The following is a 17,676-nucleotide window of genomic DNA, read 5'->3' as shown; positions in this document are numbered from 1 at the left end:
ATTTTAAAATTATGTTCAAATGAATCGCAAAAGAAAATATAGGCTCTATTTATAGTTGAAAACAACATTGGGAAAAAAAATTGTGTGCAAAATGTATTCAATTCACCAAATTTGAAATAATATAAATGAACCGGGCGCATGAAGCTTTGCAACTCACAAAACGGATGAAAAAAGGACAATTTTAAGATAAAGAAGCAATTTATTCAATACAGACTTTTAATAAACCACAATAAATACACATTTTAATATATCATTCATAATAAATACAGAAAAATAGAAATCAAATTCAAACACAGGATTCCTAACTGGATGAAATGTCGTTCTGGCCTTCTCACACTATATGCTTTGGCACAGTTTATATGCACTATAGGCTATGTGGATGCAGCTGATTGCCTGAAAACGGTTTTGGTTCACTTGCTCTGAACCACAAAAAGTGACTTTGGAGTTTCCGGCTGCTCGACAAACACAGAACCACCGAAGCTGTAGCACTGAGACCCTCTGAGGACAAAGAATGTATCTGCAAGCTTGAAAGAGGGTCAGATGCCTGCATTCATGCACATAAAAACAAAAAATAATAATCCATACAGTAACTAAGTTCAGTTACCATCTCAAAAAATTACCTTCCACCGTATGGTGAGCAGTCTCCTTGCTGTCAGTACATTTATAAATATACATTTAAAGGTTATTGACACATTTTTGGTAGGTGATTATTTTTCTCTTTTTTCATATCTGCTTGTTAAGTAATTTTTTTTATGGCTGACAGGAATCAGGACTGATATCTATTTTTCTAACTGCTAAAAGAGTAAATAAGTAGAATCACGTTTTGAAAAAGATCTTTGATTGTCAATTGTGAACATTCGATTACTCCATACACAATTGCTAAAACTGTAGTATTTGTTTTGAAATGAAACCAGTAGTGCATTAGAGACAAATATCAAGTACAGAGTTGCTCAGTAAAGGCTCAGTCCATTATATTTAAGACTTTCTCAAGAAAGAAAAGCCTGCTCGCATCTATTGCACTTCAGTAGAACAATCAATATCCTAATTGGTCCCACGTAAATAAACATCTTAGTTTTTTCAGATAGTACAATGTAGCTGAACTGGATAAGGTAAAAATTGATCCATTCGTTGCTAAACAAAATTCTGTTGTTTGATGTATCATATGGCTTATTGTACAATTTAAAAATTTGTCAAATTACTACTTTATTAGTATTATTCTTGTTTCTATGAAATGCTTCATAAAGGTAATATTTCTTTGTAGTGAAACCTGGTAAGTTTGTGATTCCAAGTGTGAAAAAAACAAAAAGAAAACTGTACGCCACTGGACGCCTGTACATACTCTAAGTGCAATACGAACAAACATGTTCATACTGTATTTCAATGTATTCAAGCTTTTTCATGCTTTTCAAAACCACAGAAAAGCATCAAATCATGACACAAAAGAAGAGCAGAAATATACATTATACAGCATGTTTCTTTATATAAAACAATGGCAATTTCCTCTCCCAAATATCACAGAGAATGGCCAAACAGCATGCATTTTTTTTGTTTTATCAAAACATGTACAATATATACGTATACACATAAATCAGCAAGAATAAAGAAACTGACAATAAACATTTTCTCGCACATTTGACACATACAGCAGACAGAAAAGTTCCATCTACAGTACAATCAGATTGAAGCTAGAACTTTACGGGATACATTGCACGGCATGACATAAATTGTATTTTGATGTTTTGTTGGGTTTTTTTTTCCCCCCCTCCCCTGTTCTACTGCACCTTACAGTTCAGTACAAGCACTGTGGAAAAACCTGCAACAGCAAAGAGTTCCAGACAGCTTCCGTCACAACCTATGGCTTTATAGTTACAGATGAAAATGTTCTGTGGTGCTGTAAACTGCTTTCAGATTTTGGGGCAGGAAACGAAAAAAAAAGGGGTGGCGCTCGTGCCCCATAGAAGCAGACATAGCAATGAAAGAACAATTCAAGGGGTCTGGCCCTTTAAATGGCTGTGACCTCGGGGCAATGGTCTGGTAAAGGGAGATTCTTAGTATTGTTTGCTAGTAAGGTCAGGTCAGAATGTCCGTTATTACTCGAGTCCTGCAGAGGTTGCTCGGCCGTCACGCACGAGCTGCGACTGCTGTATGAACCCTGACTGTTATTGTTCAGGTAGTTTTGAAACTGCGCCTGGTTCTGGTTCTCTGGCTGCTCTGCGAATGTTGCTGTGGCCGATAGCTTGTTCTTCTGGTCCGGCGCATAGCGGGGCGAAGGCGTGGCAGGAGCGCCGCCGGTCAGAGTAAAGTGACTGGCTGCGTACTGGTCCTCGGCCTGACTGGAGTAGTCCGTGTACTGCTCTGCAGTCATGGGGAACGGTCCCGGGCCCACGCTGCTGTTGCTCGTACCCACCGGTCCCGGGAATGCCAAGGAATCTCCGTAAGGTTCACAGGTTTGGCTGGATTGGCCGTTAGAGCCGGCGCTGGCGCTCCCCAGCTGATAGTACTCGGCTGGGGAGGAGTTCATTAAGTAAGTGTTTCCATTGATGTGGTTATCAAGTGCCACGGAGGCGTCGCTGAAGCACGCCACGGGCGTCAGGGGCACCACTTCAGTGTGAGAAACAGCCGGGGCCGTCGCAGCGTCGTCCTCGAAGCTCTCAGACTTCTCCTCGTCCTCGTCCTCGCCCTCCTCGTCCTCAGAGTCGGAGTTAGCCAAGCTCTGCGTGCTGGAGTCAGACAGCCCGCTGCAAACGCTGCTACTATCTTCCTCGTCTTCCTCATCTTCCTCATTCTCCTCTTCCTCCTCCTCGTTTTCTTCATCTTCCTCCTCGTCTTCATCCAGCGGCTCGTCCATCTCGTCCGCGGGCTGCAGGTGCATGCCGGCCGTCTGCGGGACGGCATCCGTTATGGAGTATTCCAGCCGGTGCTGCGGCGCGGCGAAAAGGGTTCCGCCTCCCAGGTCGTTGGGCTCGCCGAGATAACCGTTGGTGCCGGACGTCTGCTGCTGCTCGCGACTCTTCTCCAGCTCCAGCTTCATGATGGTGTGGAGGAAATGAGTTCGCACACGGATGGGATTAAACTCCACTCTCCCAGCAGAATTGCTGCAACCCTCTTTCGTACATCCACAGGGAAACGACATACGATCCACCTAAGAAAAACACAATAGTCACGTTTTAAGATCACATTTTAAGTGTTTCCTTGAATGCGTTACATCAATCCTGCATTGTCGGAATAAAAAGCACGAAGATATGCACATCTGGGAGCTTACCTGACACTTGATCCCAGCAATGCTGCAGGCACAGGTCTCCGGGTCACAGAAGACCCTGCAGTCGCAGCCGCAGTCCTCCCTGGACATGCGGATGGCACGGAGTTCATGTTTCTCCTCCACGTCAATCTTCTTTACCCCGGAGGAGCGAAGCAGTGCTCGACGCTTTTTAGTGGTAAGAGGTTGCAAAAAGAAGTACTCGTCTACCTCTGTGTTGTCCAGATCGATATCATCATCAGAGATATCGTCTGCTGTGAGAGTGTTGGCCTCTTCAGACTCCACTGTGCCGTTCTTAGTCAGCTGAAAACAAGATGGAACCAGTGTCACTTTATGCCAGCTCACCCAGCCCTCTCAGCTCGCCATGATTGTTTATATAAGATAGGAAATCTGAAAACCTCTAATAAGATTGCATGTCCTTTGCAAAAGAGAAATTCAAAATTCTCCTTTTTATTTATGAATCTTTTATAGCTGTGATTCTTTATGAGCCTCACAAAGCGCCCATTTTTCATGGGACAGGGTTGAAAATTGTGTTGAACATCAATGAAGGAGACACAAGGAAAATGAGTTGTTGCAGAAGGTTGGGTAGTAAAGAAATAACTGACAATCCATATATTTCCAAGTTAAAAAAAGAAGAGAAAATGAAATTTTGAAGCTCTTAACTCTTTCTTGCAAATCCACACTGTTTTCATGAAACATTAATATTGTAATTTGTAGATGCTTTCCGGATGGTTTTTACCTGACTTGTATTAAAGGCAAGGCAACTTTATTTATATAGCACATTTCACACGACGAGCATGGACTCAATGTGCTCAAAAACATAAACAAACAAACACAATTACAGGGTTACAATAACAGAAACAGACAAAAGGATGTCAAGAGAGAAACAACAATAACAACAATAATTCCATTATAACAAAAATGCTATCACTCAGCCAACCATGTAGCGTTTAGTCAAACGCCTGTGCAAAAAGGTTAATTTTTAATCTGCTTTTGAAAGAGGGCACTGTTGGAGCAGACCTTAGTTCCTTCAGAGAGTGTAGTAGTGACTGAAAGCACCATGAGCAGATCTAGTGTGAATTCTAGGTATGATGAGAAGACTCTTATTTGATGATCTAAGGGATCTGTCCGGTATGTATTCGGTGAGCATGTCAACCATGTAGGAGGAAGCTAAGCCATTCATAGATTTAAAGACAATAAGAAGTACTTTAAAATCTACTCTTTGTTTAACAGGGAGCAGGTGCAGAGAGGACAAAACAGGAGTGATGTGTTCAAACCTCCTGGTTTTTGTTAGAATTCTGGCTGCAGCATTTTGAATAACCTGGAGTTTATGTAACATTTGCTTTGTTAGTCCTGCAAAAAGTGCATTGCAATAATCTAGAAGGCAGTCCTGGAGACATTAACTATGTGTTTCTGGAAGTTAAGATCAGCATCTAAAATAACACCCAAGTTTTTGAAAAGCACACAAGGTTTTACTGACAGAGGAGTTAACAAAGGGAGAATATGTTTAAAGTATCAACTAATTTCAAAGTAAACCCCCCCCCCCAAAAGTTAACATATAGAGCAGAATTGAAAAAAAGCATTAGCCTTTAAGTGATAGGCCAAATAAATTCAGATATATCTGAACTATATTACTTTTTTATAATACTATTTTCAGCTGTAAATATCTTCCCTTCTAATAATCTGTAAATTGTAAAAGGTGCATCAACAGCTGCTCAGGTGTGTGTGTGTGTGTGTGTGTCTGTGGATCTGGAGTACAAATGTTATCCTTCCTTTGTTTAACTTACTTTTTTTGTAGAGGCTTAGGATTATGGTTTTATATTGTTTTTCCTTTTAACAAAGCGAGAACTAAGATGGACATTAGGAGCTTCACCCACTGACAAAGTATTTATTTTAAACAAGTCATATGTCAGATCAAAGCAGTTAAATAATGTTTAAATAAAAATGACTCTGACTCAAACAGGAATTTTGCTCTGAAACAGATGATAAAGCTTTCACCTTGAGTTTGATGGAGTTGAGCTTCTCCTCCTTCAGGTGGTCTCTGAGCATATCTCTGTGGATCCTCTCCTGCTCCAGGGCGAACTCGCCCAGCGAGTACTGCCTGACCCAGCTGTGCCTGTTGGACATGCCCAGCGTGCTGCCGCCCTGGCTGGGGACGCTGGTGAAGCCCTGCCGCCGGCAGAAGTAGTACACCGTCACGTTCTCAAAGTGCACCCTCCTCGTCCGCAGGCGCTTCTCGTGCTTCAGCAATGAATCAGCTGCAAAACAAAACAGGGATGTTGAAAAAGCGGCACGCAACATGTACATCTCTTTTTTGGTATGAAGTTACAAGTCATTAAATCCATTTGTGGAAAATTCTAAAGCCACAAATCCCGCCGTCTTAAGTGCTGCTTTGTATTTAAATGCTTTTATGAAGGGGAACACTTTAACAGCCTTGTAAAACTTGTGAGAATTAGTGAAATGTTATCCCACAGCGGGGTGCCGTCTTTAATGTGCGTGGCCCTTTAATGCCTGAAGTTGGAGAAATTCTTTCTTGCCACCTTTATAACAGCTCTTCCGCTTGTCATCCGAGTCCCCCTTGTGTCTTTTTAAGGAGAGCTCAACAAGGGGGGAGGTGGAAAGAGGAGGGCAACGCTGGAGCATAAATAATCCCCTGCCTGACCCACAGAAGAGGAGCGCCGGTTCACTCGGAAGCAGTATTCCCAGGGTTCACCCCCCTCCCTCCATGAGACAGACAGGACAAATAGATACCATCTGGTTTCAGCAGCTCTCCACCCCATGCAAGAGGGGCCGTGTATTTCACTGCAGATGTAGAGCTGCCACACTGAGGCTGCTGAGCAGTGATGAGTTTCATTATCCGCATAAAGAGATGCAAAACATCCTGTTTAAAGCAGTTTTTCGAGGCGTGAGTCAGCTTTCCTTAGCATATCTTTATTCAAGCCTACGAGACATCCGACATGCAGGCCCTTTTCACCCAAGTGTTCCTACAACTCGCTGACTTGACTGTTTCTCACAAACCCTACAGATGTTCTTTATCCTCACCCCGTTCCCACAGGAAGGGTTGGAAATCAAAGCTACCCGGAGCATCCCTGATTCATTCGTCTAGACGGTCGTTGGTCGTGCACGGCTCCCTCACAGCTGCTGACCTTCTCGAGCCCCCACCTACCAGCAGCAACAAAGACGAGCGCAGCGCAGCGCCACATTTATGTCTCTAAGCCCTTCCTCCACAGGAGCCATTCACAACTCCTCTCACCTTACTCATCGTTGCAGATACACACAAACACATGTCGCTCTGATTCTTGGCTTTTAATCTTAAAGAATAACATTATTATTATGATTGTGTTTTATTTCAAAGAATAAAGACGTAGTAGTTTGTGATCCATCATTTTTTTATTTACAGCCACTCGTTTGTCTTCACAGTCCCTCATTAGAAACGACTCCTGCAAAGGCACAAGCAGCAGAGGAGACGTGTCTTCTGTCACCGATATAATTTCAAGGCCGTCTTTTTGTCATTGTTTTTCAAAGTTGTAAAATCTCTCTTTAAAAAGCTTCTTTTGAGACATTTGTATTAAAAAAAAAAAGAAAATTGTTTTTTCTTTGCCTCAATTTTTGCCAGCTTAAGATAATATTTTTCAACAGAAGGAGAGATTAACTGATCAACTGAACAATAATATTCACAGAGAGAGCAGTTTTTAAGGAAAGGCTGTTTGATGCTGCTTTTATCCAGTTTAGATTTCTTTTTCCTCATTATTAGCACAAGTTTGAAGTGCCACCAGCATGAAAGTTGGAATCTATTTTGTGTGAGCAGTCGAGGTTTCCTTCAAGGTTGACTCGGCTGCACCCCTCGTGCGCTCATGGACCACAAGTCACGACTGACGTTGTTTGATGAACTGTAAATGAATTAAAGTCATATCAGACAGCAGTCAGAGTTATTCTAGACACAGCTGGCAGCATGCAAGAATTACAGCGATCAAATCCTTTTTTTGTAAGCGCGCTGTTCTTCTGCAGTCACATCAACGAGAACAATTGCCACTGAATGAATGAATATCAAGAAATAGTTTTAAAGGAGCCTTTCATGGTGAGATCAAACTGGAATTGATTTAAATCAAAATACAAAGAGTGCATGCATCTTTTCACATTTCTTACCCTTTCCATTCATTTTTCAGCATTTTAAAGAGCTTTTGTCACCATTTCCTCATATTCTAGACGATCCTGATATAAATGTTTGCACATCCATAGTGACTGAGAACTAATTATCCTTACCAGCTAAATGAAAGAATTTTATTTTCCACATCAATATTGGGAGAATTTACTCATAAATTCAGGCTCTGAGAGCAGATGGGCTGATGTAGGGACATTTGTGCAATATTGGAAAATCCTTATTATTTTCAACCCTTAGTTCCAGTCAGTTTACCTGCTGTGCTGGTGAAATGCTTCTTAACAGGTAGATGCCCATTTGAGAAGCTCCGAAACAGAGCAGGCGCAAAATGTCAGAACCCTGAGTGACGATAAACTGCTGTTGCTAATTTGCCCAGTGAAGCCGGTGACAGTAAAAAGGGATCGTGTAGAGATGAGCAGACGTGTGGAAATGTTCTAATGTGGCTCAGCATGCAACTTCTATGAGTTCATTGAAAAATGCAACATCATTTCTTCCATTTACAGCCTCGTTCTGGGACTCGAGCTTGGTCGAGCAACACACACAAGTGCAAAATCTGCGTGAGAAGCCGATCTGAGTGTTGTTTTTGCATCACAACAAAGTATGACACGTGCAGTTGACTTCAGCCTGAGAGAAATGTGTCACTTACTGTTGATGACATGAAACGCTGAAGCGATGTTCAGATGTTCTGAGCCCTAGTTCCCTTTAACCTCCTGTATATAATCATCACTGGCAAGCAACGACGTGGTCAATAATTGTTTTCATGCTGTTTGGTAGTTCCAGCCCAATAAAAGAGAGAGAAACACCAGTATACAGGAAGTGTAAATCATTACAGCAGCGCACGCATAGAGGGAAACACATGTGTAAATGTATACAGTAATTACGTGATACATGTACTGGGACCGCAAGCAAGCACATGATTGATGTGACACTACAAACCATCACAGTTTGGATCATGTCAATGTGAGAGATATAGTGATCGGGAGGTTTGGTTTACTCCTCCATCAAGATGAAAGTCCCTGCATTTTTTTCTTTGTCTGTTCATTAACCAGATTATGCAAAAGCCCACTTAGCCACATTTCATGATATTAGGTGAGGAATAAGAGAATCAGGTTGGTTTTAGGGAAAAGCGTAGATTGAGATTACTCCCAAACAAGGCTGTTTCGTCAAAGATAGAATTGATAATGAGTCCTTTTAAGACGATGCGTTAGTATGCGGCAGCTGCGCTGTTCTTAGAGAGCGGTCTGTCTGCGTTACGGATACAGTACGGTGCCAGCAGTGTTACACACACAGCTTGAGACTGCATCAGCTCATTCATCTGGCTGGGCCTGCGTGTTGGTTGGGCTCCTAATGAGCGAGGCTGCCTGCGCTTACTTCCCCTTCATCACGCCACCGGCCTCCTCTCCCCTCTCATGCACAACATCTCCTCTAAATTCACACGATTGTCCCTTATCAGCAGTGATACAGATTTGTTTTGCATCCTGTATCGACTGTCAACCGCAGAATCCGTCCGCCTTCCATGATGTGAAAATAATGACTTTTAGTTTTAGTGTCAACATTTGCCAAAACTGAGAATGATTAGTGGGTTTGGAGACCCAGACGCTCACGTGGCAGACCTGTGGCCGAGGGGTTGACACTGTCGCTGCTGTCCCCACTCTCGCTGCAGGAGACCTCATCATCCGACTCCCGCACAGACGAGCCCGGGGAGGAGGAGGCTTCCACCTCCTCAAATTTTCTCTTCAGTATTCCGTTCATGGCGCGCCGCATCTGCACCTGAAACCACGAGACAGGAGAGGAGCCAAACATTATTACCCAAAACCGGACTCCCCCAGAACACTCTCCCTTTCAGTCACACAGAAACCCTCCCGCGCCGCCGCAGCTCCCAGGCATTCCCTGAGCCATTGATCACCCCGGCACAAAGGAGCAGAGAGAGAAGGAGAAAGCTGCTAATTACATACTATGTCTGCCTCACAGGAAGTTCATTTCAGTGTGCTTGATTGAGAGGATTGCGGAGAAAAGACAGACTGGAGCCACTTGTCTTGTGCAGCCACCTGTTAGGATTGTGTTTTGTACAACATCAAGTCAGGACTGACGAGGAAAATGCAAATAGTAAAACAACACAGCGATTCTTGCATTTTCTTAAACTTTCATTTCCTTGCTTACACCACTTCGTGCCTTTTCTTTCTCTCATCCACTTGTCAGGCACAATCTGTTTTTGAATTTCAAGCCTGCAATATATTCCAGAAAAAAACAGTAGGGGGGCGAGGAGTTGAAAGAAAAGAATATTGTTATTTCAAACAGGTGATTTCAACAGGGTGCTGCATGCATAAAAGACGGTCTCTGAGGAGGAGAGACGAGGAGAGTATCTCCACTTTATCAACAAATGTGTAAGAAATCATGGAAGTGTTCAAAATAAATGCTCCTTAAATAAAACCTGGAAGGGTTTTGCATGTTTCTCCTTCTACGGTACATTATAATCTTCAAATGTTTCAAGGAACCTGCTACAATTCAGGGTTATAAAGAGCAGGGGCACCACATGTTTAGGTTGTGCAATCTCCATTATGTCAGATGGCATCAAGAACTGCTACTCATCAGCAGCTGACCATATGAGCAAACAAACATAAGCTACAGTCACAAATGCTGCTTAAAAATGTCATTGTGCAAAAGAGATGCCTTTTATGTAGATCCACCCGGAGATCTATGTATCTGAGTGAGGGTAACGCAAGGCTCAGGAGCATCAGACGATGCACTGGTCTGTCTGTAGCCCTGGACCGTCTCCGACAAGTTTACAAGAATGGTGACATAACAACTAAAACGCTTCATTGATGGGTATCCTTAATGCCAGAGCACGTTGTAAGTGTTGGGAGGTGAGAATAAATGATGTGGTGAAAGCTTTTCTGACCAAACTTTTGATTTTATTGAGTTTTTTGTGTGTGTGTTGCAGGCCTAGTATGAAAAAATGGATTTTTAATAACAGATGAAATTAACGTAATGAAAGCAAAACACATAAACATGACAGTTTTTAGACCGAGTATATTTAAGAATTGCTTAGTAGTTGTTTTTTCTTAATTTGATTTTTCAATGTTATCTAAACTGTCTTTTGTGTAAATTATTCACAATATTAGATCACTAAGGCTAAACCTATAAGAGGGAAATAATTATTGATAATTAGAAACACAGGAAATCAATAGATTCAAATATGACAATATACAAACACATTTCTGATTAGATTAGAATAGATTAGATTGTCCTTTATTCCTCCCTCAGTGGGGAAATTTGCTGTGTGCAGCAGCAGTACACACAACACACACATTTAGCGAAAGGGTAAAAAATATATAATTACAAAATATAAACAGTATATACATAGGAATGAAAATAAAAGTAGTGCAGTAGGAGAAAGAAAGAAAAACAGTGCAAAAAAAGCAGGTAGGACGTTTATGAGGTAGACAGATATTGTTATTGTCCGTTGCTACTGTGAGCAGGCTTGGTTGTGGATTAACTACTGTATACAAGCGCAATATCACTTATAGAAGTGTCAATTGTGCGATGATCATTAAATGTTACCATTGTTATCTTATCTATCTTTAATGAGGAAAGCTTCCGACGGCAGGAAAAGGAAAGTCCCGTTGAATGCATCAGCAGTCTGAGCAGCACAGACGAAAAAAATCTATACAGTGAAACACTACAAACACTAATTGTCTACAAATGCAGCTTATTATCATGCATCATAACGATGGTAAGAGTAAGGGAGCAGTGGACATGATTACTGTCCAAAGCCTTTCAGTCCCAGCTGTTACCGTTCTCCTGACAGCAGCTCTGCGGTGACGAGCTCCAGCAATGTTAAACATGCATCCTGAAAAATGATCCCTGTATAGTTTAATGGTTGTGGCTGGCTCATCATGCAAAGATTTTTGTAGCAGACCATTTCAATGTCAAGTCGGAGAGGGTCCATTAACTCCCCGTGACTGATGATCCAATTAGACAAATAAACAACAACAGGCTCATCAATCAAATGTGCTAAAAACTGAAGCCTGAATCTGGCTCTGATACTGATGCCTTGCAACTGTAGAACACATCTTTATGATTTCTGCTTGTGTTTTTCTTTCTATAAAATCTTGTCACCATTCCCCACTGTGCAATAGACTGTGTTAGTGCAGGTTCTAGTGTAATTCTGGTGAAAATCTAGTCCTTTAATGTATTACATCACACTGATTTTAACATGAACTGGAACATCATGTCACATTTCAAAATAGCACAACATTTCTGCAGCGACACAGCGAGGATTGCTATGACTGGCAGCCTCTGCCTCACTTCTTTTCTCTCTTTGAACCTGGAAATCAGTAGAGGCAGCGTGCATCTTCAGCCCAGTCCTGCTCTCTGTCTATCTGCCTGAGCAGCTTGTGGGGGAGTACCATTCACAAACAGCCTGAGCATTTCATCTGGGCTCCGCTATCTGGTCATTACAGATGCAAATGCCGCCTGAGAGACGTGCCGCCTGTGTGGGGGAGAGAGGTGCAGCCCGGAGAGGGCTGGCGCTGCCAGCAAGAGGGGTCATTGTTCCCCGGAGGCTGTGCTTGTTCAGCGCGGTGACATGGCACGGCCGGCGTTTGGAGAACCTCCAGAGTCAACAGCTCTACCTACGACCAAGGAATGCAAGGCATCATCCATGTGGGAGAAGCGAAGAAGAGTGTAGTCTGTCAGGAAGAACCTCACTGAAAGAAAACCTCTCCATAAAGAATCTTAAAATAATTTAGATGAGAAAAAAATGTGTGTATCCTGACTGAGCCAAAGGGAGCTGTCTTTTACAGTCTGTGAAGCTAACTGAACAGCCTGACAGGAAACACAATCCACTTTCCTCTCTGAATGAGCATGACGGGACTAAGATTAACTGGAGAGGGAATGCATTATATAATTCTTTCTCGTGAGATTTGAAAACTTTGATCAACAAAAGCTGCTGATCTCGCCTCACGGTGAGATTTCTGTCACCGTGCACTTCATCCGTTGGCAAGCAGGAGTGGAAATTTCCACCAGAGATGACCTGTGCAATTTGAGTCCACTTCCTGGTGGAGGTCCTAATTACCGGTAGATACCATTGTTGGAAGCATATTCGTATGCTCAGCAGTCGCTGCACTGGGCTCTGGTACCAAAAGTGGTTTCCATGGAGATTTTTATGTACTTTCACAACTAGCGCTTCCCCATATGGCTCCAGTGTTACATACTGTACCGTGCACGAGGATTCCTTGCAGTAAAGCATTGACATTGGAGTGAATTCTGTTCATATATTCACCCCCTCTGCTCATTAAAGAACTACTGGTTCGTCCACATTCTGTAACGACAGGATGAAAAGTTCAGGTCCTGACACTGAACGGCCATGACATCATAAACCACAGAGCTGTGGGTAATGTAGGGTGAACCTCTTTCATCGTGGCTAAATAAGAAACAGATATTGTGGCTTCTCTCCAACAGCTCTTTCTTTGTCTCCACTGTTGCCTCACCACCGATCACGGCCCGGGCAACGCACACTGTTGAAAAAAAAAAAAAAGGAAGAAAATCCCAGAGAAAATAATGCAGCAGGAGCCAGCTTGGAAAGCCCCTCCCTGTGTTTGCCTCCGTGAGAACACACATGGAAGATAGAAAACCAACTCACATCCCTAATCAAGAGCGCTCACAGCTATGTAGCTCGCTCGCATCACAAATTACGATGATACCCCCCCCCCCATCACCAACCCCTTCATCATTCACAAAGTTCCCACCATCAAAATGAACTGAGGTGACCGTGTGAGGCTCCAAACACTCATCCCAAGTGATGCCAACAAGCCCGTGGCATCTGGAGCAAGTCATGAAACATCAATCATCCTCTGACCACATTACACTTGTGTGCGTGTGTGTGGTGTGTGTGTGTGTGTGTGTGTGTGTGTGTGTGTGTGTGTGTGTGTGTGTGTGTGTGTGTGTGTGCCCCTCACAGGAACAACTGACCTGTATCCACTGGCAGAGTGTGCACCTCCTTTCACCTCCTCTCACAGCAGTGCAGTCTCACAATCACAAATGTGGCTATTCAAAAGAGGTGAAACATGATGAATGAAGAGATTCCCATTTTGGTTTCAATCCACTGACTTGCAGCGACCCCCTGAGCTCCACAGGCATGAGAAAGATGGGTGCAGGAGTGTGTGGGAGACTAGTAATTTTCCAGCTCCGACTGCACTGTCGGCACCATATGCTTTATTGTTGCAAGACGACCGTCTTTCTCACTTTCTCTCCCACTCTGTCACTGTGTTGCTCTCTCCTTCTCTTTCTCTCTTTTGGCCACACAAAGGCTCATTAGCTGCAGCCGGCAGAAAGGCAGGAGCCTTACTGGAGCAGAGTGGAGCAGAGGCAGCCTGTGAGATCACATGGGTGGGATGTCTGAGAGAGAGGGAGAGAGAGAGAGAGAGGGAGAGAGGGAGAGAGAGAGAGAGAGAGAGAGTCAGGCGTGCCTGTGCTGCTGCTGTCTGCAGATATTTTTACCAACATGAGCTGGAGGAGGGAGGAGGGCAAGGAGGGGAGTGTGCAAATGGTGTGCGTTTGTGTATGTGGCTTTTGGGGAGGTGGGGGGTAATTCTGAAGAAATTGATGAGAGAAGATATGTGAGAAATACAGGGCATTGGGAAAATGGGGCAAGGGGGTTTAATAGAAATGCACCGAATAGGAGATTCAGTTGGAACAGTGAAGGAGTGAAGGGGGCGGGGGGTAGGGTAAGAAAGGGGCAAAGAAAAAGAAATAGGGGAAACATTTGATGCCAAGAGCAGCGCTATGAAGACAGCTGGAGAATGGGTAAACTAAGACCAGCGAGAAAAACCTTCAGAAAGGACTTCAGAAAACAAAGACATTTGTCCCCTAAATTAAATGAAGCGAAACCATTACACAACATTTACAGGGGTGAAGAAAGTGACAGCATTCCAAATGCAAACATAGAAACTTTGCCGTGGCAAAGCTGCATATCTGGATGAGGTCGCCCATGTGAATGTAACATAAACTGCCTCGACCACAGGAAACAAGGTTTGTCAGCGCTGAAGCGAATGTGCTCCTGATTCTTCTCATCCAAGGAAGAGTTGGAGCCTCAACTCATGCAGTCAAAGAGCCACAATCCCGTGTTTGCACTCAGATGGATTATATATCAACATAAGATGTCCAAAATGTCATCGTCATGTTGGAAGAGAATTTTCAGCCTATAGATGCTTTAATTCCTGCGATCTGGTGAGGTGGTAGAATCATTAAAAACAACTGCTCATTTCTCAGGACAAACACAGATAGTATCTATCTTATAGAAAAAAGGTTCAAAATCCATAACAAAAAGGCAACACTGAGAGATCCTGATGTTTGATTGTTTTCTAGTGCTAAAGTAGAATATACTTGAGTGAAATTGTGGCCCAGGTGGGATAAACTCTGTTTTGGTATTTAAAAACTACTGTTGGTATTTACTGTCCAGGTGCAGAAGTGAGTTAGAGCCTGGAAGGGATGGACATGGTGATTTTTACACGAAGACCTGTTGCATATGCATCTTTGGGAGTTTCCCGTCAAGAGCACAGAATTTCAGGAGGAGAATATTTAAATGTATCACACTAACCTACAATTTAGTGATTTTTTTTTTTTAAAGCATTATTAAATTTTTCCATTTGGCATAGCACTTACAGTATAGTTGCTATGAAACAGAGGCACAGGTGACAGGGAAAGGTGTGTGGAAGGATGAATTATCAATATATGTAAATTCTGTGCCCAATTTTATCAATTGCACCAATTATTACTCCATGTACGTAGGATGTCAATTTCCTCATCCTCCCCAGCATTGTTCTTTAAAGCAAATGGATATAACATTCAAACATTAGCAATGATGCAATGCAGCATCTGTAGTTTATGTTCACATGCCTTCATTTTCCATTTCAAGACGTGAGCAGGTCACTACTGTGAGCTGGCTGTTAGCTAAATCCAAAATACTTTTTTTGTTGTTATCTGCCTACTTGTGGCGCTGCTCAAAACTGACCATGAAAATACAATAACAACACTGTAAAGTAATATCAAACTGTAAAGTTATATGACCCATGCAAAAGTCAGAATTTAATAGGCCTGTGTTGAAAAGATTGATTCTCCGATTTTAAATCGATTCTCATATTAATTCCTAAAAATCGATTCATATGTCTAAAGATCGATTTAAAAAAAAAAAAAAAAAAAAATTCTTCATCATTACATTACAACTTTTGGTATTTTTTTGTTTATGCCCAAAAAAGGAATATTTTGTTGGACACGAGAATAACTGGTGCCATGTTTTTGCCTTTAGATATGTTTAAAGGTATGAAAACATTAAAGTTTTCGGTTATAATTGCATAAATTGTCTATATTTATTTGCTTTATATACTGTCTTGGGGTTACATTTGCATAAATGTTAAAAACCAAATTCTCATAAATGGGGAAAAAATAAAAGCGATTTCTTTCGTCCTCTGTTTGCTGCCCTGGATCTGTTTGGTAATTCTGACCCACACGATGTTTCTGAAAGCAGCACCAAGTGATTGGTCCTTACAGCATCATTAGCTGCCAATACTTGCTGTTGAATCTCAATATAATACTAGTATGAATATGTTGCATAACTAGACAGTCATATAATTCATGCAACAGCTGAAAAAACTGTTTTATTAACAGTAACCCAAATCAATTTCAGATCAACTCGGATCGAATCAAAGCGTGATAATCGATTCTGAATCTTAAGAATCGGAATCGAATCGATTCTTGATATTTGAATCGATCCCCAGCCCTAGAATTTAACTATCGAAATACATCCAATAAACTGTAAATATATAATGATAACTAAAAATATACTAGTTAATCTTTATAAAAGCTTGTTTTGTAGCTACAACAAATAAGATGCACATATCTCATTATTAAATTATGGAGGACTGCTCCTGCCAGCCAGCATTTACGTGAGGCTCAGAATTTAAAAATGGGCAAAAAAGTGGATTTGTCCTGCCTGTGTTTACCTACATGGACTACGAGAGGGACCAAGCTGGTATTAAGGTGCTGCCCAACTGGTTCATTCATTATCCAGCGACCAACTACAGGGGACTCGCTTATAAACCCCAGTTGGCTTCCCATTTCAGGCCCATACCATTGAAACTAAGCGGGACTTATTTCAAGCCAAAGCCCACTCCACTAATTTGCCTTGTTCAGTAAATCTGAGCAGAGTCTGTTAAGGACATTTATTTACAGCTTTATATTAAAGGATTTGCGACGCTACAGCTTTTAGAAAGAAAGAAAAAAAGCCACTTGCCCTCGCTACTCTCTGCCTCTCATCCGCTGATACTCGGCCTCACAGCACTGCACTATTCCTCCATAGATGCTGCTTCACACAAGCTCTCTTATAACAACACGTATCAGCGGTTTGATCGTGTACCTTCAAGATCATCACAAATTTCAATTAGCTTTTCACACCAGAAATACAGATTAACATCAATCTTTTTTCCTTTTTTTTTTTTGGTCATTATCAGAGAAGCTGGCACATTTAGCAGAGGTAAAAGCAGTTACAGTGCTGCTAATAACAGTTAGAAATAGCACAGAAGTTGTGGATTTATGTCTGACTTTGGCTGAGATGCTTCCCTTTAATGCGACTGGTGTGCAGGAAGCCAGAGGAAGAGAACTGGCTGTTCTCTGACGGACCCTGCTGAGCACTCAAAGCTTAGTTGGCTATTACAGCTGAACCAGACTGACCGCCGAACGAGTAAGCAATTCAACACAACTGCAGCGGTTCAAAAATCAAAAAATAAATAAAAGCTTCTGCTACACAGACTAAACGGGAAGACAGTACAGTGAGCTACAGCTTTAATACACATCTACAATGGATGCAATTCTACAATATTCTGCTATAACTAAACTAGAAATAGTAGTATGTGTATTACTTGCTAGTAAATGATACATGCTGTTCAGATTAATGAAAAGCTCCTGTCCTTATCCTCATCGTGGATTTTATTTATCATCTTTTCACAGCTAATGCATGTAGCGTCTCTCTCCTCTAAAAGATACGGTAAAAATCAATGCTAGTGGCTTAGTCATACTAATAAGTGGGAATATGAGCAACTGTGATTCATACCTACTGTATTTATGATGTCTAATCTGTCATTCTAACTATGTAAAGGTGGTTGGAAAGCTTCAATTACATCTCAAACTTAAACTGCCTATAGATATATATATATATATACACATACATATATATATGCATGCACACACAGGGATGGCATTTGGT

The 17,676-nt window shown here is 42.0% G+C and overlaps 1 protein-coding gene across 3 annotated transcripts in view; it reads right to left on the bottom strand.

Moving 5' to 3' along the window:
* Positions 1 to 215: 215 nt before the first annotated feature.
* Positions 216 to 17,676, bottom strand: part of csrnp3 (cysteine-serine-rich nuclear protein 3) — a 28,856-nt gene continuing 11,395 nt past the window's right edge. For 2 of the 3 annotated variants that reach the window (XM_061723566.1, XM_061723568.1), the window contains exons 2-5: positions 9,029 to 9,185; positions 5,255 to 5,514; positions 3,263 to 3,559; positions 216 to 3,142 (exon numbers count right to left, since the gene is read on the bottom strand). In XM_061723566.1, the coding sequence (XP_061579550.1) occupies positions 2,003 to 3,142; positions 3,263 to 3,559; positions 5,255 to 5,514; positions 9,029 to 9,185 (1,854 nt within the window). In that variant the 3' untranslated portion in view covers positions 216 to 2,002. Of the gene's footprint in view, positions 3,143 to 3,262; positions 3,560 to 5,254; positions 5,515 to 9,028; positions 9,186 to 13,388; positions 13,810 to 17,676 lie in introns of those variants that run through there. The other variant, XM_061723567.1, reaches the window with a different exon arrangement.

This window comes from Cololabis saira, chromosome 6 (genome assembly GCF_033807715.1).
Source record: "Cololabis saira isolate AMF1-May2022 chromosome 6, fColSai1.1, whole genome shotgun sequence".
Taxonomy (NCBI): domain Eukaryota; kingdom Metazoa; phylum Chordata; class Actinopteri; order Beloniformes; family Belonidae; genus Cololabis; species Cololabis saira.
This window is presented reverse-complemented; position numbering and strand designations above follow the sequence as displayed.